This window comes from Akebia trifoliata, chromosome 3 (genome assembly GCF_017979445.1).
Source record: "Akebia trifoliata isolate Shusen 1 chromosome 3, ASM1797944v1, whole genome shotgun sequence".
NCBI classification, from domain to species: Eukaryota; Viridiplantae; Streptophyta; class Magnoliopsida; order Ranunculales; family Lardizabalaceae; genus Akebia; species Akebia trifoliata.
The window spans coordinates 51,633,289-51,653,821 of record NC_141377.1 but is presented as its reverse complement, the minus strand read 5'-3'; the positions used below and the strand labels follow the sequence as shown (position 1 = coordinate 51,653,821).

Genomic DNA, 20,533 nt, shown 5'->3' with positions numbered 1-20,533 from the left:
ATTTCAAGAGATCCGATTATAATCGAATCCAATACAAAGAAATCTAGAATCGGCTCTTTCGGTTTTTATTCCCTTTAAATGTGCACCTATGACACCCCTAACATGTACTTGTTGAACTAAGATAAAAGGTGTCTTTATCAAAAAAATTAAAGGAGCATCAAATGCTAGTAGATCTCTGACTCACCCCTTTTTTGGATATATACACACAACAAAAGTATCAGATTGATATGGTAATTTTGAAGCACGTTCATCAATAGTTGTACAAGGTTGGTAAACCCAACAGTATGCTTCATAAAATTTTCAGCTATCTTTATCATAATTTTCATAAAGACGTCTTCAGCACGCTTTGTCCCACCAAAACACCCCCACATGTCTGACCTCTTCACGGGGCTCCAGTTAGTGGACCCCATGACCACACTCGTCTCATTCGTTTTTCTTTTCCTTTGCTGGTAATTAAGAAATGTAAAATGCTGGACTGATTTCTTTGGACACTGCGTTCAACTTGCGCTGAAGTGGCAGTGCATAGAGAACCGTTGATTTTTTAACTTATATCTCAAGGAAAGAAATCTATGGCTATCTGTTCACTGTCACGGTAGTACAGTGTTGAATGCAATGTATGATGAAGTCATTTTAGCATGATTCAAAATGAAATACCCCCTCCGCATTTTTTTCAATCTGGTGACACAACACTTTAACCTTAGTCGTTTTTCTAGATAATGAAAATGATTTAAATGCCCTCACCTTCAACCTATAACAAAAAAATCTTTAATTCTTCTATATAAAATTAGGCATCTTCAACTTCTTAGGTAAAATATTTTTACACTAAGATCCTATCTACTTCAACCTACGAACCTCACCAACAATATAGGAATTTCTTTTTAATTTTTTTATTTATTTTATATAGAGAAGGCGATAGTAATTTGGATGGAAAAACCAAGGCTTTTCTACTAGGGATTAAGGTGAGTTGGATCTATGGGTAAAAAGATAAATCAATATAGATTAATTATAGGAAAAATTACTTAATGCACCCTGTGGAAGGGATTTTTTTTTTTTAAAATTCCCCTTTACTTTTAGTTAGTATCTTGATCATCTAGCTATAGAATTCTTTTTCTTTCTTAATGCCCCCTTTCTTTAATGAAAAAAAAAAAAAAAACTATCTTATCTCTTTTAACATACTTGAATGTTTAGATGATTATTACGATTTCTTCCAACGATTTGTGATAGTGAATGACAATTATAGAATACTATACTTAGAATTTTGAATATAACTTTTAATATTTTTGGATTATTTGTGAGAATAAATAATGAAAGAAGAGTGACATACTCAAAATTTCAAAGATTTAATTATAATGTTTGATTTGAGTTCTACTTTTCTTTCTTAGGTGGGGACTAGATACGAAGTAGTTGTCTTTAGGACATGAGCTTGATGAGTTGACCAAATCCTCTACTCCACTCCCCCATGGTCTTTCGCCTCCGAAAGGTCGAGTGAGAGAAAAAAGACCCTGAGTTGGAGAAGGTACTATATCTTGAAGTAGGCCCGCAAAAAGATATTGAATATTTTGTTTTCTTTGTCCATGGAAGACAGCTTCGTCTTAGGAGCCGCAACATGTTCAAATCACAATAAGATACATTGGGCTATGACATTTCATTACTATAATATATGCATTTTTGGTATTTCGAGAAGGTCTATCAAGCGTCAAGGTCAAAAAAATTGAATTGTCAATATCAAAATTGACAACTGAATTGTTGAGATGTCGCATTTTCCATTGTCACCTCTACGACTGAAAACGCCGATCTCAATAATTAGAAACGTCAATTTTAATTGTCAATCTCGTTGATCGAAAAAAACCGTTGATTGTCCTTCAATGAGATCATTGAAAGAGATGAAAACAATAGTTGATCATTTTGCCAATGTTATAGAGCATAATCAGATTCATGAATGAAAAATGCTCGACGGAAGGGCTAATATTCAAGACTTAGATCCAAATACGGGTGTAACAAATCATTTACAAATATGCTTTAGCATTTCTTTACGTTTTTTTTTTTTTTTTTTCCTTCAATTGTTTTATCTACAAACTTCGAATAAAAATTAATTCATGGAAATCAATCTTGACAATCACTCTATTTTTTTCCACACTCGATATAACCTAAAGAACTATTTGCATTTGTGTTAAAAGAGTTAAATTCTACTTCACCTAGTCTATTTCATTGCATTATCCAACAATAAAAAGTCTTCACAAAGTTAGCAATTCAAATCCGCCCGTTAATTCAACAATGGGCTATTGCGACAGAAAATAGCGATGAATAAATCTAAGTTGCTCTCACAATTTTTTTTCACTCTTACGTTGGCCCCACATGGGTAAAATCCTTAATCCGCCCCTGAACCTAAATTAGTTGAGCAAAATTCAGCATCGAATCCTTACCATTACCAAGTTCCTAGGGATAAGATGAAGTCTATAGTGTTTGATCTTTTGATCAAATGATGTACATGATATCTTTATTTTCCTTTAAAAATATACATAATGGCATTTTAGTAATTTTAATTGTGAGGAAATCATTTTGATCTTTTTTTTTCAAAAAATTCAAAAGCATTGTTCTGTCATCATCAGTCAGTGTGATTGCCTTTAGTCAAAAAACATTTGATGACCATAACCCTACTACCTATAATCTTGTTTGGAGTATTACCAAATCTTTGGTAACACAAGAATTTGTATCAAAATTTTAAAAATAAAATTTGAAAAGAGTTTTCCAACTCTTAGAGAAGAATATGTAAATAACACTTGAAAAAAAAAAAAAAAAAAACTCTTAGAAAAAGAAGAGTGATTTGATACGTACAGCCAGTACAGGTCCCAGTGGAATCCATGAACAGAAAACGAAGATTTCGAAATCTTAGGATTGGCGTTGGGTGTTATTTTGTGGACACCACCACTTTCGAAGGCTGGCAACAAGGCTTGTCAAGAGTACAGAGTAAAGAGGGTCCAACACCAAAAATGCAAATACAACTGTCAAGTAGGGCTGCCAATGGACCATGGTTAAATAAGGTATTTATTCAAAAAGATTATGTTGGCAAGTCTAGGTTTGATCCTATACTTCTTATTCGACCACATCAGATCTCAACGATGGTTTATTGAACGGTCCAACTTCAAAATCGAATCAAGTTTCGAAAGTTCAATTATAGAGATAGAGACCTTTGAACCTTTGAATCTAATTCCGACTGGTCTTCTTTTTTGAAGTTACCCCTTTTATATCACTATTTACGCTTTCAAATAGAGAGAAATTTGGAAGGATGTTTCTATATCACTATTCATCTTTTCTAAATAAAGTAAATTTTCAAATAATTACAACAACAAAAATTGGTATTTCCGAAATGTTGTTAATGTTGACAAAATTATCATGTAATGTTAACTATTTAATAATATTTTGTCAATATTATGTGGTAGTTATGTCAATACATGTAACACTTATGATATTTTTGAAAACTTCAGTAATTATTTGAGAATTTATCCTTCTAAATAACTATTTGTTCTTATTTTTCTTCATAAATGTCAAATTTTCATTGAATATATTTTAAACATCATTTTTGTTCCCAACCAATTTCATTCTCTTTGTAGGATGAACAGTGTTTTAAAGGGGATGTTGGTTGGAGGGGACCTCCATCTTCAAATTTGAAGATGTCAATTTGATGAAATGTTTTGAAGATGGTGGGTTAGAGACGCTCCTTGTAAAGATTATTAGATTGGCTTGAAATTTTTAAAGGATGTTCTTTTAAGGCATGGAAATTTCACTATGCAGTTGGATTGTTCACATTGTTATCCATATCGACTCCACATAGATATCGAAGAATCTTATTTTTCTTATGCATTTAATGAGAGATATCCATGTAACAAGATCTAAGGTGGCTCCTAGATGACAAACAATGATTATATTGATAATGAAGAAAGGGAATGGGAATTCTTGGTTCAGTTCTCCACCTCAACCCTAGAGAAAAAGGATTTATTAAATTTTATTGAGTCTCTAACCAGCTACTCTACAACATGGATCAGTTTACTTACCAGCTACTCTCCATCTCTCAAGACTGTTTAAATCAAAGCTGCTTGATATGCCAAAATGTTTTAAATGATTATATAGACCCATATCTTGTTGTTGTAATGTTGTCTATAAAATTATCTCTAAAATCCTTACTAATAATAGACTTAGACAAGTGGTGCACAAGATAGTACCACCTAATCAATCGGCCTTCATCAAGAACTGTGAAGGAGAGACATGTTGGCGGCTATGGCAGGATGTGATGTTCCCAAATCTGTGATCTATCATGAACTTGAAGGCATCGAGGTGCCCGATTACCTGATTCATTTGGGATCAGACCCCAAATCTATTTGGGCTAAGTTTAGAAATGTATGACGAATATTAGCAACAGCATTGGTATGCAAATGTTCTATACTATTAAGACTAAAAAAGTAGAGAGAAGATCATAAATGGGTAGAGATATAATAAGAAAAGATATGAAGACGTGGCTTAAGAAGCCAACTACAAAATCATGGTTAAAGCCTAGATGATGCCAAACACCAAGATCAAATGGGATTCAACATCAACTCAGTCTAATTCAAGCTTCACTTGGTGGGTCTAACTTTAGCTTTGAACTCTGGGAAGATAAACAATAAATGTGGAGTTTTACAATTTAAGAGCGGTAATTACTTCAGGTTTAAAATCGACTCTTAGACCCAACACCCTCCTTACCTCAGCTGGAGTTAGTCTCCAAGTCATAGGCCCTGAGTTCTCACCCCAGAAATCCAATATCTCAGAGACCTTCTCCAAGTTGAGGATGGTTGCCATCTGAGTAAGCCGAGCAAATTTGTCTCTGACAGTTCTTTGGGTCATGCTTGAGAAATGGCTTACCAATGCTCGTGCATCTCTGTCGAGCTGCAGACCCCCAAGTTGACTAAACCTCTTCTGCATCATAATGACTTCCAATCTCTTTACAATGAAGTCGATGATAAGATGGACAAATGAGTCGTAATTGTTGGTCGTCATTGCAGGTTGGAGCCATGCGGCATTAGTCTCAACAGCGTGGAGAAGCTTCTGGACCCACGGATCATTCACTTCGTTCTCTGCATATTCAGCTTCGGACAACTCGTAGCTTATGGTTGCCACGCTGTCTAAAACAGGACGGATGCGGGGTGTCACGGTTGCTACCAGTTGCTCCAAGCCAGCATTCAAGGTTTGCTTGAAGCTATTGCTCATGTCGCCCAATTCGGATAAACAAGATTTCACCTTCTCTCTGTCAGCTGGTGCAGGGAATACCTGATGATAAGAATCACAACATAATTACTAAATAAATCAATAAAAAAAACACAAGTTTGTGAAATGGAACAAAAACTGAACGATTTCTCCAGACAGCCAAAATTTAGAAATTTTCCAGGAGACTGATTGCAGTCTTTATTTATTTATTTATTTATTTTTTTCAGAGTGCTACCTTATACATCGGCATTTCTTATTATAAGGCCATTTTATACTTCAGGACATAACAAGTGCAATATATAACCCACCAATCAAATGGTAAACATGATTACAATTAAAAAAATTAACCCAAAATAATTGAGATCTTAGAACATATATCAAACTCGATAACTTGGAATAAGCATGTTCAAAGGGGAGGTATGGGTTCTGCATGAGGCTATGAGCTATTTATTGCAGGTCAATGATGGGTAAATAGTTGAACCTCATTCCATTAGTGCAGTGTAAGAAACAAAACTTCTTTCTTTCCTTTGTTACTGATTCATGGTTTTGGTTTTCTTGCTATATTTTTCTCTTCATTTTACTTGACCAACTTTGGTCGTCTTGTGTCACATGTAACTTGGATTACCCTGGAGTTGGACCAGAGCACAGCTTTCTGAAAGATGTAGGACGTGCTGAGTACCATAGCATCACCAATGAGGAGGCACTGGAAGGTATAGAGGTTATAAATCTTTATTTATTTATCTTATTTATTTCTAAGTGGATTTTGGATATTAGCCTTTCCTATGTTACTAACTCATAGTCAAGAGGGTCATTTTTTTTTATGTATATTGACTTTACATTGACTCATGCATCTTTTCCAAGCAGTAAACTTTCAAATTTGAGTTAACATGATTCATTTTCTTGCTTCACCAGAGTTTAGTTTATATTGCAGTAGTAGTTTGATCTACAGTTGTGCATTCATCCTTGAAAATGATCCACCTGTACATAGAATTTGGAACGCCTCCAAATTCTAGATATGGAGGATTTCCTTGTCTATTCAGTATAAGTATCCACACAACATTACTTAATACTTACGGTTGGGACCGCAAATGCTTTAATAAAAACCTTAAACAATGTCCACCATAAATGTTTCTAAATCAAAATATCTGCAAATATTGTGGCTTTTACTCCAAGGTTCATAACAGCAAGTATTACTTTAGCTTGCAAAAATGCAACTACGAGGTATGAAGGATCAAACATGAGAATGTGCTAAGAAGCACAATGAATATATGTTAAATAAGCATGTTCAAATTGCACAAGCAAGAAATAAGTAGCAATCGGCTTTTAGACCACCATGATGTGACTGGAGTTATTTTTTTGTGTTGAAAGTGGTCGAGATGACCAACAAAAAGTATAAGAAGATAAGGCCGAGGCCAAACAAAACAGAAAAATCTACTAGAGTCTACAAACCCAATCCCACCGCCCTAAAAAATCCTCAAAAAAGATACCTTTGAACTCGTCAAAGGTTTTAGACCAATAAAACAGTAAACCTTTTAAAGAAATTATATGACTGGATTTATTTGTGGGATCCACATATTGTGAATGGATGTCTATGACAGGCCCACATGGTGTTTGGAGATTTTTGTGGGAACCAAATGGTATAAATATCATTGTGAATTGAAAAAACTTATCAATTGAATAATTTGATTGATACATGTGTTGTACAGGAAGTAGGAACATTTCAATTCAGTACATGTTGGTCACCCAAATGTTGGAGTTCTCTACAACTCCAGAGGCATATGCAACTAAGCACTGGAGATATATGCAAGTCTCGCTTTCAAATAGAAACTCAAGAATATAACTCCAAATAGAAAACTTCTAGGAGTCCCAACTCCTGCTGACTAGATGGGCTAAATACAACTTATTTTATCTGATCATAGTACTTTTCATCGAACCATCTTAGTTTTGATCGAATGCCTCATTACATACCATAAATGAATATTAATAGGTACTATATCTGCCTTTCATGCATTTTGAATATATTCCATTTAAAGTACTGTCATTTTTTCTAAAAATATGGATCTTAGAGTGTTAATTATAAGAGGAATGAGAAATTTGATCAAAAAAATTGCAGTGCTGATTTTCAATCCCCTAATCATATACACCCTTGAAATCAATCTCTGGCTGAGCACATAAACTCCTCCCTTCTTTGCTTATCACTTCCTTCCCAGGGCACCAGTGTGGTATAACTTCCAATGCCTAAGTTAGAAAATAGTTAGGAAAGAAATAATCTCAGATGATTCAAAGACCTCTTTCACTTACTATTCTGTCTCTATTTAAAGGGATCCTCTTCCCTTCTCTCTATTTGACAGTTTCGTTGCACCATGTTTCTTTCCTAAATTATGAAGATTCTCTCAGTGATCTTTGACTCTTTCCTCATCCATTTCTGATTTTCTGCAAGAGATCATGTACGCACACTGATTGGAAAGTCTCTGCATACAATCAAAATAGGACAAGCTTCCTCCGTGATGTTCTTCCATCAGCTTTTACTAGCTACAAAAGATTGCAATAGACCTTGGATAGAAATTGTCCCTCCCAACCCCGAAAAACAAAGAAAGCAAAAAGGAAGGAGCAAAAAATGGCTCTTTCAACATTTCAAAGCTTCGAAGGTGCCTCTTAGCTAAGTGGTAAAGGCTTGAGGAGAGTTGATCCCATGACTTAGGTTTAAACCCTGTTGAAAAGAACCCACTTTCACCTCCATTAACCACTAACCCCCTGCTTGCTAAGCAAAAAGAAAAAGAAAAACATTTCAAAGCTTCTACTTTCCTCCATTTGACATGGCTTTTGGCAATTTGGCACTCTCCCTACTAGACTCAGCAATAATAGTACATGTATGGGGAAATCTCAACTTGGATTCTACAAGTCTTCTCATGACTCCTATGTTCTCAATGGATGCCAATGTTAAATTCACTCCAAATACTTGGTCTTGATTACACTTATTCTAAAGCTGTTGGACTCTAACACCTCTCTCCATAATGAAAGTTGTACATTGACTCCTTCTCTAGTCACATCAACTAATATTATATCATCCATAGATAACATACACCAAGGAACTTACACTTAAATATAAGCAACTCTTTCATTTATGACCAGAACAAACAAATACAAATACAAACTTAAGGTCAATCCCTAATGTAAACCAAATGTAACTGATAATTCATTTGTCTCCCCTTCATTTGCTCCCACAGTAATCACAACCCTCCCATACATATTTTTAATCATATCAATATATCCATTCAGGACTCATTTCTTCCTCAATACCCGCCAGGCCAACCAACTCTTTCATTTATAACCAGAACAAACAAATACAAACTCAAGGTCAATCCCTAATGTAAACCAATTGTAACTAAGAATTCATTTTTTTTTTCTACTGATCAAAAAAAAAAAAATTCATTTTTTCTCCCCTCCATTTGCTCCCACAATAGTCACAGCCCTCTCATACATATTTTTAATCATATCAATATATCCAATCACGACTCATTTCTTTAACAATACCCACCAAGCCTACATTGTCAAACATTTTCTCTAGGTCAATAAAAACCATATAGAGATTCTTCCGATTTTCTCCATACTTTTATATCATTTTCCTAAGTAAAAACATTGCTTCAATTGTTAATTTCCCCGCAAAAAAACCAAATTGGTTCTCCGATACATTTGTTTTTTTCTTAATCTTCGCCCAATCAATCTTTTTTATAGTTTCATAGTGTAGCTCACAAGTTTAATACATCTAACAGCCTTGTGTGTTTCGTTTATTCATATATATATATACTACGATGCTTGTTTTTTATTTATCCTGTATCTTTTTAGTCTTTAAAATATTATTGAATTCCTAAGATAGACAAAACAACCCAAAACTTCCATGTATTTTCATTTGTGGATAAAAAATACACCTGAACTTTCTTTAGTACAAAGAGCATCTGCTAAGCCCATAATTTGAGAAGATGTCACTCGTAGTTGAAATGATAAGGGTTAAAAACTCCACACCAACGAAAATTTCAGTATGATTTTCTAAGAAATAATTAAACTATTAAAGGATCGAATTAGAAAATATGATCCACGTAACAAATTACCTATCTGTGGATAAAATGAACTAAGCTAGAATAAGATATAGAAACATGCAAGGCCCGTCAAATGTCCGTGTTGTTAGCAAATTCCCTAAGTCATTGTTATTACCTTATCTACTTATAAAATTAGTTAGCGAATGAAAATTATATTTTGCTTCCTCTAATGTGCCAAACAATGATAAGGTTAAGGAAGAATACAATTCACTCCTCAAGAGATCTATTCTCAATAGCAGATAGTACTGATCTCTATGGCATTGAAAATGATAGCATAGAAAATTAGAAAACTCACCTCCACACATTGCTCCTCGATCTCATGTCTTAGTTTGAGAACATACTCACCACTCACATCCATATTGTTTAAAGCTGTTGCAATCTCCGTTCCAGTCTTCTGCACACCAACCCCACCCAAAAACAGCTTGGCACCAAGGTTTGGCTCTCTCATTTTCTGTTGCAATGCTTCCTGATATTCATTGCTTAACAAATTCATTGCACCACCCAGAACAGCAAGCACTGAGTTAATATTTGATGTTGAAATTGCTCTTCTACAGCAACTCTGTAAGACATAGAATACATCATCGACCATCGAAGTCGTGAGGCTGTCGAGCACATGTTCATCAATATTTATAGCCTTCCTCACATTCTCTACCATAAAGAATTCCTCCAAGATCACATAAAACCCTGTAATATCTTGAACCACTCTACTAAAACTTCCACTCCTAAATGTTTTTGTGGCTCTTGGACCCAACTCTGGATCAACCGAACTCAATCCCCGGATTTTTGACACCATAAATTCAGTATAATCCTCACCCAATTGTGTCAATGACAAGATCTCTTCTAGATACAACTCAATCTCTCTAGGATCTGGGCCTTCTACAGATCCAACAGAGAGCAAATTCTTGCTGTAAGAATTGATTTCAGACGCCAATCTAGCAAATTTTCTGTAATCCATGTACTTCTTCAAGATAAGAGAGCCTCGTGAGTCACATTCTTCTTGAAGCTCGATGATTGCATATGCGATACCATCTTCACCACAAAGGCTCCGTAAAATTTCATCGTTTTCTTCTATGGCCAAAACAATGTCTTTGAACAGATTTGTCAAGCAACCAACGAAATTTACCTGATTTTGTCCTTGATTCTGCTCCATAAGCTCTACTAAATGTTCAAATTCTAACCTAGATCTCAAAGCAATTACTTTCTTCAAATAAGCCACATATACCTGCAATCCTTCTTCTTCGAGACCAAGAGGAGAGAAGAGTCTGACAAACCGTAGAATTGTCGGATGATCTCGTTGATCCACCGCAGCCGATAATCTCTTTCGAACAATTCCTTCGAGCTGTCTCTTCGATGCGAGAAGCTGATCCGTCTGCTCCGATCCCGAATCCTTGTATTTCGAATCGATCTGCAAAAACGTTTGAACAAACTTCGCTGCCGCCTCATAAGCTTCCGTTTCGAGAGCTTTTCTCACTCCCTCGATACAATTCCCTCTCTCAACAATGGCATCGATTCTCGACAAAGTCAATTGAACACGAGATTGAGCCAAATCAAGCTCTCTAACCTTTCCACTAACCTGATCCGCGAGATCACAAGTGGATCGAACATTTGACAACATATGATCCGAATCGGCCTTTACGATCTCAAGAACTTCAGCGGATTTCTGCAAATTGAGAAGTTGTTTGTCCAGATCAGTTCGTTGAGAGAGAAGGTTTTCGAGTTCGAGATCGAGACCTCTTTGATAGGCAATGCATTCGTGAAGGAGACGAGTCATGGCGCCTACATCTGTGAGTTTTCGAACCTGTTCTACGACTTCGAAACTTCCGAAATTTACAGAGGAGACGGAGTTTTCTTGATCTTCTTCGGTTGAAGAAATGAGATTGGTGCTTCCTTGAGACATGGCTTGGAACAGCGTAGTGAGTTTCAGGGGTCGTTTTTCATTTTATGGTGGTTTTCGCAATTTCGCTCCCAAGTCCCAAAACTCGGTTCGGAGGAGTCCAGAATCCAGATCGTTTGGTACAAAACTCACACAAGTCTCTCTATTACGATTCATGAGTGCATCTTAGCAAGTTAGGGCCTGTTTGGATACCAGGAGCAGAACTACTCTTCCAAAGAACAGAAGCTGAAGTACTCTATGGAGGAGCTGGAAAAGTAATTCTGTGCAGAAATAGCGTTTGGCAATCAACTCTATGAAGTACTGGCAGAAGTACTTTTGTGCTGGAAGTCTGTTTGGGAACCATACTGACTGTTTTTGACATAATATGACATAATATTTTTAAAAAAAAATTGACAGACTGTCTTTTAGTGTCATAATATGCCTTCAAACTATATTGTTTTTTACATTTTAACTATAAATATTAATATAATATAATATAATAAATATTATTATAATATAATATAATATTTTAAATATTAAATAGTAATATAATGTGTTTAAATCCATTATACTCAAAAATTTTAAAAAAAATTGATAGACTGTCTTTTAGTGTCATAATATGCCTTCAAACTATATTATTTTTGACATTTTAACTATAAATATTAATATAATATAATATAATAAATATTAATATAATATTTTAAATATTAAATATTAATATAATGTGTTCAACTATAAATATTAATATAATATAATAAATATTAATATAATATAATATAATATTTTAAATATTAAATATTAATATAATGTGTTTAAATCCATTATACTCAAAATTAAAAAAAAATAATTTAATATTAATAAATGTTTCTTTTGTTTGATTTAAGAACAAATGAATTAGAAATATTTTCATAGAAAATTAATAAAGTTAGGGGTATTTTGGTAAAACGAACCGTTAGATTTTGACTCCCCGCAAGAAGAGTTTTGAGAAATAGATTTTCTTGACTTCTTCATAAAGAGTAATTTCTTACTCTTGCGCGGAGTAACTCTTCGAGGGAGTAGTTCATACAAACGCATCCAAACAACTTCTAACTCCCCGCAAGAGTCAGAAGTAGCCAAGGAGTCCTATCCAAACGCCTACTTAGTGTCTGACTAGCCTTACTAAGTAGTAACGAAGGGTCACCTTGCAACATATAAAATAAAATAAAATAAACTTAGTCCGATTGTTCAAGAGGACCAAATTCTATGACCTTTGAAAAAAAATAAATCCTTTTCACCATTTAATTTTAATTTTGAATTTTGGAGTTAAGTAGAAGTTTGTTAGTCTTCCATTTTCAAAATCTAGGTTCTACCCCAAAAATATTTTGGATCTAATTGTTTTCAATGAAATTTATAGGGGTGTGGTGTTTGATTGTTAATGTCGTAAATCATTTGAGTAAAATGACCTTTAATAAAGGTTAAAATCTTTACTAAGTTACTAAGGAAAATGTTTCTCTAGTAAGTTAGAGAGTTACTATTGACACCCTAACTTTTATTTATTACATTCCTAATTTTAAAAAAAAAATGTGAATGGTCAAGTATAAGTGATTTGGAGGGCCAATAAAAGTTCTCTCATTATTATTATTATTATTTTGTGCAAGATTTCTAGTTATTTATTTATTGTCGGGTTTAGGATTTATGAGCCTAATCATGATTGTAAAAAACTATTGGAATTGTTAGAACCGAGTGTCATAATATTTTGTAATGTTGAAAGTATAATTTGAGCCAAACCTTTGTGATGTTTGATTGGATTGCCAAAGAGAAGCTCTCTCATTTTTATTTATTTATTTTTGCTAGATTTATATTTTTTGGATTTTATATGAGCTTAATCTTGATTGTAAACAACTATTGAAATTGTTTAAATTGGGTGTTATAATGTTGTGTAATGTAGAGATTATAATTTAAGTCAAACCTTTGTGATGTTTGAAGATTGTGTTTTAATCTTTAATTGGGGATTGATAAATAATTTAAGAAATTGGGGTGTAGTAAAGTTGGGTTACCAATAGCAACTCTTATAAGTTACAACACTTTAATATAGGGTTGGGATCCCTTGACTCCTAAAAATGACTCATGAAAAAAACACATGATCCCAACCCTTTAAACACAAAATCCAAGATTTATGAGTATCTTGAAAATACAAATCTCAAAAATACTTATCCGAAGGATAAATCTCAATCATTTGATTTTGCATTTAAAAGGTTAGGAAAGTGTGTTTTTTTCATGAGTCATTCTTAGGAGTTAGGATCCTGCCCCTTCAATGTATACCCTTCCCTTTTAAGTGCACTTACCTATATACTCTTTGGAATACTCGACTGCCTCTCCTTCCCATCATCTTCACTACCACCACCTTCTCTTTCTCTTTGTAATAAATCAACCAAGATAAGGTTTTCCTTTTTCACTTCTTTTCTTTCCTATTTTTACGGTCTTTGATGGAAAAGGAACTCAAAAAAATAGTGGCATATGCCAAAAGTAGTGCCTAAAAAATTGGTCTAGGTGACATCCGATATGGCTTAAGGCATGTCAGATGCCACCTATTGACACACAAAGCTATTCCCAAGCAATTGTCTATGCCAATAGGTAACATTTAAGTCATGTACGTAGATAGACACTTATCAACATGGCCTGTTACATGTTGACAAAAGCCCGAAACAAAAAAATTTGCACGCATACATTCCACAATTGAGTTCAAAGGTTTAATACTACTACTAATAATAATAATAAGAGTTTTCTATAGAAACCTACTTCCATTGATGTAATCAGGGGCGGATTTACAGTGGGGGCACTTGCCCCCACAACTACTTTTTTCACCCTTAATTGTCCCCACAAATTTTTTGTACTCTTGGCTGCACCCACATGGGCAAAATCCTGGCTCCGCCCTTGGATGTAATCTGTCGAAATTTGGGTTTTAGAAGCTTTAGAGTGGTGGAATAGATCGAAAATGCATGAATGTGAGATGTTTAGTTCATGTTCTCCATCAAATGCAAGAACGAGAGGTTAGGGCCTTCTGCTTGAAAGTGGTTGGCGCTCACCTATTGAAAATTGAGGGGCATAGAAGTAAATTATTATTATTATTATTTAAGGTGGTGCATTTACGTCAAATGATGGATGCAAATAGAGCAATCCCAAGTCCTTTCATAGCAGAGTAACCAAGTTTGGATTTGACAATTATTCGGTGGGAGTTCAAGAAAGATTCAGAAAAAAATTTGGGATTACAAATGATCTTACGTCATAGTCCAAAGGCCCATGGACCATGTACATCAGAGCTAAATCCACTAGGAAGATGTAGCCGACTCACACAGCCCACCCACCTTTTAAGTCAAGAGGTGGGGCAACTAAAGTTTGAGCGCGGTGGACCTCAAGTTCTTACCGCTACGCCACACCTTTGATGGGTAAATCATATATTGTTTTTGAGATGTGAACGTTAAAGATTACAAAAAAAAATATATCATTAATGACATTCAAAGAATGCTATTAAAGTGTTTTATAGCATATTTTCAAGAACACTAGAGCATGGATGCTATGCTTTTCATAGCATTTTTAGGAATGTGATTAGCTCTATGCGCTATAGTGTTCAGGAAAATAATGTTATAATTTGTTATTATTATAGCGTTGAAAGAACATTATCATTTATTTTGTATGGCTAAATTATGCCATTAATGTAGAAAATTCAATAGAGTTTTCTAGTTGAATGCTATAGTGAAATATATATATTAATAGCAGTTTTTGGTTGAATGCCATGGTGAAGAGAAACAAATTAATAGCATTTTTTCCATATGAATTCTATAGAAATTTTTTTTTTTTAAATTTTCAGAACCATTTTAATTCCCAGAACCTGCATTTCCTGCTAATTAACAGAAGAGATTTAGATTCAATAGAGCAATCCTATCTCTTGTTCCAAGCATCTCAAGTTCAACACTTTTAAAAAGCCATGTAATATAAAAATAACTAGAAACCCAATTCTATCAAAGCACTATTGAATTCATGACATATGACATAAAATCTAAAACAAATTTTACATGTTAAAATTTGATTTAGGGTACAAATTGATTCATCAAATAGATTTCTATCGAACCAAAATCAACAGAAATGTGAATAATGGCAACCACTTATCTGAGTTGTTCTGCAATTCCCGCAAGATCTGGTTTGCAAATGTGCTCTGCCACCAACAGAAACAAAAGATATAAAAAACAGATGAAACAATGTCAAATCAAAATACCGTTTATCTTTACAATATGTCTACACCATGAATCATCATGATTGATGATTCACAACCATTAGATACAAGGCCAAAAATATGTCTACACCCAAATGACAGAAATCACCCCTGAATAACTCAAGTATTAATGGCTACAAATCAACAATCAAGCTGATTTTCCATGTGTATGCAGAGTGGACAAAAAGTTCATGGGTCAGATGGTCCAAAATGTATAACACAAGGCAATTTTTTATACATGATACTTAAGCTGTGGTCATCATAAGATATTCCACAAGTGCTCAAAAAATAAAACAGTTCCGTGACATCGTTATACAGAAAATCAAGCAACGGTTTCTGAATAAGGGGCACTATAATCGACGACAATGGAAGGGACATCACCCACGACACTACCTATAGCTTTAACAATTATAAATGTCACTCAACTCAGACATAGGTGTCAGTGTTTGGACACATATACAAGGTGAGCTATCAGAAACAGAACTATATGAAACTCAACACACATCTCTATAATTATATATTGTGGTATTGAATGAAAGATGACAAGTATTAGATAACTTGAAAAATATTTCAATTAAATGAATTGTATGAACAAAACTTGGAGAGAGAGGATATAACTGGGGGATTTATAGCCAAGTTGACATGTAACCGACAGATATGTCCAAAATATGTGTCAAATCTGTGGTTTATTAACTCTATGGCACCATTGTTACCAGGATTTAAGGTCTCACAGTAGTATTTGCATCAGTAAATCTGAGTTATACGCAATTGTGACTCAACTATCTGTGATACTGATTATTAATCATAGTTTTCTTATTATTAAATCATAGTTGTTCATTAACTGACTCTCCCCTTTTAATTACAGTGGTAAGTGCAGCGTAATTTTTGTCAGTACCCAAATTATAGAGGCAGGTAACAAGTGTGTGTGTGTTAAGTGTGTATGTGTGCATGCACCCATGTATCACTAACAAATTGTGAGTACTTTTAAGACTGGACAATGATGCTGATAATTACTTACAAATTACTAGGACTTTAAACCAATCAGATTCCAGCATCCATTCTAACAAAACTGTGAGCAACAATTCCACCCAAACTATAATTCAAATAAAGACTACATCACAGACTAGAAAAAGTAAAATTTTGATGCAAATTAATTTATTTAGATCAAGAAAAGCATTTTGGAACAAAACAATAATACTGACCCTACTATCGTTCTTTGCGTGAAACTGACAAACGAAACAACCAATGGCAAAATATTATTGTTGTAGGTTGTAGCTATGGTTACCTGGGGTCTGCATTTGAAAACTATTTCCATCACACTCATGCCAAATTGATAAATAGAAAACTCTTGGCCACTGTTTTAGATTAGTGGATTGAGGAAAATATATCCTTGGTATGTGGCAAACGAGAAGACAATAGACATCCAAGATCTGGCAAGAATTACTAATGAGAGTTGGAGACTGTTTTGTGTGGGTGTGAGAAGAAAACTTAATTGGTTTTACTTTCTTCTTCATAAAGTAATTCTTGTAAAAGTAAATAAATAAAATATTAGAAAATACAGTTGTTTACAGATATTAATAATAGGTTTGTTGGCTTGGATCGGCTTGACATGAGCAGAGTACAATTTGACAACAATGCATAAAAGTGCCAAGTGAGATCATTTGTAAATCTGTATTTGTTCAGTACATGAAATTGTAAGAGAGCAGAGGCTAATTTGACATAAAAAATGATTATATCTTAAGGGAGGTGCATGCCATTCTCGCTCATATAACATATAATTTACTCAAAGTTTCTTAAATTTATATCTTGCATTTCGTCTTTTGTCATTGTCTCTACAAGCCCAAGAGCAATGGGACTACACTTAACCTTACAACACTTCCAGTTGCATTGGCCTCTCATTCCATTTTCCCTAACATCTACACTTCAATGGCCTAACCAAGCTGATACCCATGTCAAGCCGGAACCTAGTTTCTAAAATGTTTCTCTTGAAATAACCTAGTTTCTAAAATGTTTCCAATTTTTTTGGTGCAGAGATATGAATTACAGCTTGATTTCCCTAGAGTTTGCCATTGTTTTTCTTCGGAGATGTGGATTGGAGTTTGTTAAACACATTTACTCTAGGATTTGAAGATCAGTCTTTGGATATTTCAGAGTTTTTTTATTTTCTCCCAGGGTTTAGTGGAGGCGATTTTATAGACCACCATGATATTAGGGTTTCATCATCTCATACCCAATCTAACCGAAAACATAACTTGGTTTGGGCTCAAACTCAGGAACTAAGGACCGATTTCAAGGTTGGGTTGAATGGTCTCAAGTTCGGGTTGAACTTTTCTTGATCCATAAACAGGCCCAAACCGGCCGAGTAGTAGCTTTACATGAATGTGACCTTGGAAAGCTGAAATTTCATCAATGTTTTTTCCAAAAGGAGTTTCTTCTATAGGTTTACAGCCAAAGTTGACAAAGAGAAACAGGAAAAGAAGCTTATTATTGAATCACTTTGGTGCCTTTTATGCTATAACAAGAATCAAATCCTAATCCCCAACATTGAGGGTTAAGCCACAATTCTTTTTTACTTCTTTTGTTGTAAGGGATGGCCGGATGGCGGACAGTTTCAAACACTCTGATAAATCTAGGAAATATAATGTTATAGTTTTCTAGTATTTACTCATACTGACTCAGCAAACACGTGCAGTGAAAAGATAGCTTGGAAATCACATTCACATACTAAGTAAAATGTTTTATCTAACTATAATTGTAAACAATTAAGAGGTTGTCCCATACCTAAATTGCCACCGATCCCTTGAATTTCAAAACGAGGTGCAGGTATGTAATCACACAAAACAATCAAGCCTCAAACCATCTAGGCTGAATTGTCCTAATCATGTACTAGAACCGCTTCCAATGCCCCACTTATCAAATAGAAAGAACGGATGACGTAAATTTAAAAACCATCTCTGCTTAACCCCACAGCTAGCCCTATATAGCTTGATTTCTCCACAAAATGATCTTCAGATGTTAAAGCAAAGCTATGGGTATGTGACCTACTCCATCCCATTGGGATAGAAACACCCCAGTTTCAATTGTGTTGATAAGCTTGTTGTTTTGATCGATGTCTGCTTTTATAAACTAGCGAGCCAATCAGTTTCTTGTTTAAGTTGGTGGAATTGAAGTATTCTCCAATCAGTTTCTTGGAAGGCTAGACTTACGATCCCAAATTGCGTGAATCTCAAAATGAGGCAAGAATGCACTCAATTAAGCCTTCCATGTTTTACGTCGTATCCTTCCAATCAAGTACTCCTCCAAATCACGACCCACATCAATTATTCTTGTGTCACGCTTTATCTCTTCTTTCAAAATCTTCGCCAAAATATCCTCCATTCTCACGTTCTCATCCTCAACACAAATCCTCGGTACAATCGCCACCCACGTTTCTGTATGCGGAGCTACCCCATGTCTTAGCATTTCCCCAACCACTCCACAAGCTTCCTCTGTCTTACCCACATTGCAAAAACCCTTGACCAAACCATGAAAAACCGAAAAGTGTGGCTTGAAACCCTTCAATACCATCTCCTCCATATACTTCTTTGCCTCATCAAACAACCCTTGATCACATAACCCATTAACCAAAGTTTGATAAGACACCAAATTCGGAAGACACCCATTCGATGGCATATCCCCAATAACCTTACAAGCATCAACAGCTCTCCCTTCTCTACAAAACCCCAAAATTACAGTATTATAATGAACTATATCAGGATTGCATCCCTTCACTTTCATCCTACAAAGAAGCTTATAAGCCTCCCTAAGCTTCTTTTTCCTACACAAACTATTCAACAAAGTCGTGTAACTCAACGTATCCGGAACAAATCCCTTATTCAACATATCTTCCAACAAATCGACCGCTTTATTCACCTGACTTTTCCTACACAACCCTTGCATCAAAATCCTATACGACTCAACATCTGGAACAAAATCTCTCTTAAACATTTGATTGAACAGTTTGTATGCAATACTCAATTCGCCATTAAAACAAAACGCACGCATCAAAATGTTATATGTTCTCGTATTGGGAACAATCCCAAAATTTTCAACAGTCTTGAATAGATCGAAAGCCGTATGGAGGTAATTTCGATGGGCGACGAGTACTTCGATGAGATGATTGAAGTGTTTGGGTAAGGGTTTGCAGGGGAATTCAAGCATAGTGTAGAAGGTTTTGAGGGCTTTATCTGGTAATTTGGCATTGCCGTAGATTTGAATTATGTCGGAGAAGAGACCAGGAGTGACGGCATAGTTGTCGGATTTGAGACGATGAAGGAGATCTTGCATGAGAGAGAAGTAGCGAGATCGGCCGAGTTTGCAAATGAGGGTGTGGAATGAGGAGTAAGAATGGCGGAAATTGGGTTGGAGAGAAGCTAAATCGAAGATTTCTTTGGCTAGGAGAGGATCTGATTGGGAAGCTATGAGTTTTTGGATTCGAGTTGGGGAACCAATTAGGGTTTTGGGAGATTGTTGTTGGATTGAGGAGGATGAGTAATGATTGATATATTGGAATTTGGGAGGGAGAAGTGATGGGGAGAGGAAGGTGGGTTGGGTTTTGCAGTGATGGAGAAACAGTTGGAAACGGTTGAACATTTTAATTTTAATTTTTTTTTCCAGAATCCAGGTACAGGCTGCGCACACAAGATGGCTACTTTCTTCCGTTTTGCAGAGCAACTCAATCGTGAAAAATTCGAGTTACATTCGATTTTCGATTTGCAAAAATTCGATAAATGAAAAATATGAGACACTCGTTTCAAAAGTTCGGTAATATTGTCATTATTTTTTCAAAGATAAAAACGACATTTATAATTTAAAAAGAAAAAAAGATGAATTCTTCCAAAATTTTAAAATATGACTGTTTCAAAGTCGACATATGTTACACATCACAACTTACAAGTTTACACTTTACAACTTACAATAATATTTATTTTTTTTATCAAATTTTATAAAAATTCAAAAAAAAATCGTTAAAAAAAAAACTTGTATTAATCTTGTTTAACTTAAAATTTGCGAATTATTCATAATAGTTCAATAATT

At 34.8% G+C, this 20,533-nt stretch overlaps 2 protein-coding genes across 3 annotated transcripts; both read right to left on the bottom strand.

Annotated features, from left to right (window-relative positions):
* Positions 1-4,458: 4,458 nt before the first annotated feature.
* Positions 4,459-11,356, bottom strand: LOC147407824 (conserved oligomeric Golgi complex subunit 4). The gene is made up of 2 exons (XM_086436570.1): positions 9,631-11,356; positions 4,459-5,301 (listed from the first exon to the last, which is right to left on the bottom strand). The coding sequence occupies exons 1-2, from the start codon at positions 11,230-11,232 to the stop codon at positions 4,672-4,674; spliced, it is 2,232 nt and encodes a 743-aa protein (XP_086292696.1). The 5' UTR covers positions 11,233-11,356; the 3' UTR covers positions 4,459-4,671.
* A 3,760-nt stretch (positions 11,357-15,116) lies between these two features.
* Positions 15,117-20,225, bottom strand: LOC147407823 (oligomeric golgi complex subunit-like protein). 2 transcript variants are annotated; one of them, XM_086436572.1, is made up of 3 exons: positions 18,239-20,225; positions 16,743-16,887; positions 15,117-15,400 (listed from the first exon to the last, which is right to left on the bottom strand). In XM_086436572.1, exon 1 carries the CDS (start codon positions 20,087-20,089, stop codon positions 18,710-18,712), a length of 1,380 nt encoding a protein of 459 aa, XP_086292698.1. In that variant the 5' UTR covers positions 20,090-20,225; the 3' UTR covers positions 15,117-15,400; positions 16,743-16,887; positions 18,239-18,709. The 2 variants fall into 2 exon arrangements, with proteins under 2 accessions (XP_086292698.1, XP_086292697.1); XM_086436571.1 differs by lacking the exon at positions 16,743-16,887.
* Positions 20,226-20,533: the final 308 nt, after the last annotated feature.

What these genes read in the sequence shown, in the direction of transcription:
- LOC147407824 (XM_086436570.1), bottom strand. Translation starts at nt 11,232, where the DNA reads ATGTCTCAAGGAAGCACCAATCTCATTTCTTCAACCGAAGAAGATCAA. An exon ending in TCGAGGAGCAATGTGTGGAG is followed by an intron (nt 5,302 to 9,630) that starts GTGAGTTTTCTA and finishes TCTTATCATCAG; the next exon opens with GTATTCCCTGCACCAGCTGA.
- LOC147407823 (XM_086436572.1), bottom strand. Translation starts at nt 20,089, where the DNA reads ATGTTCAACCGTTTCCAACTGTTTCTCCATCACTGCAAAACCCAACCC.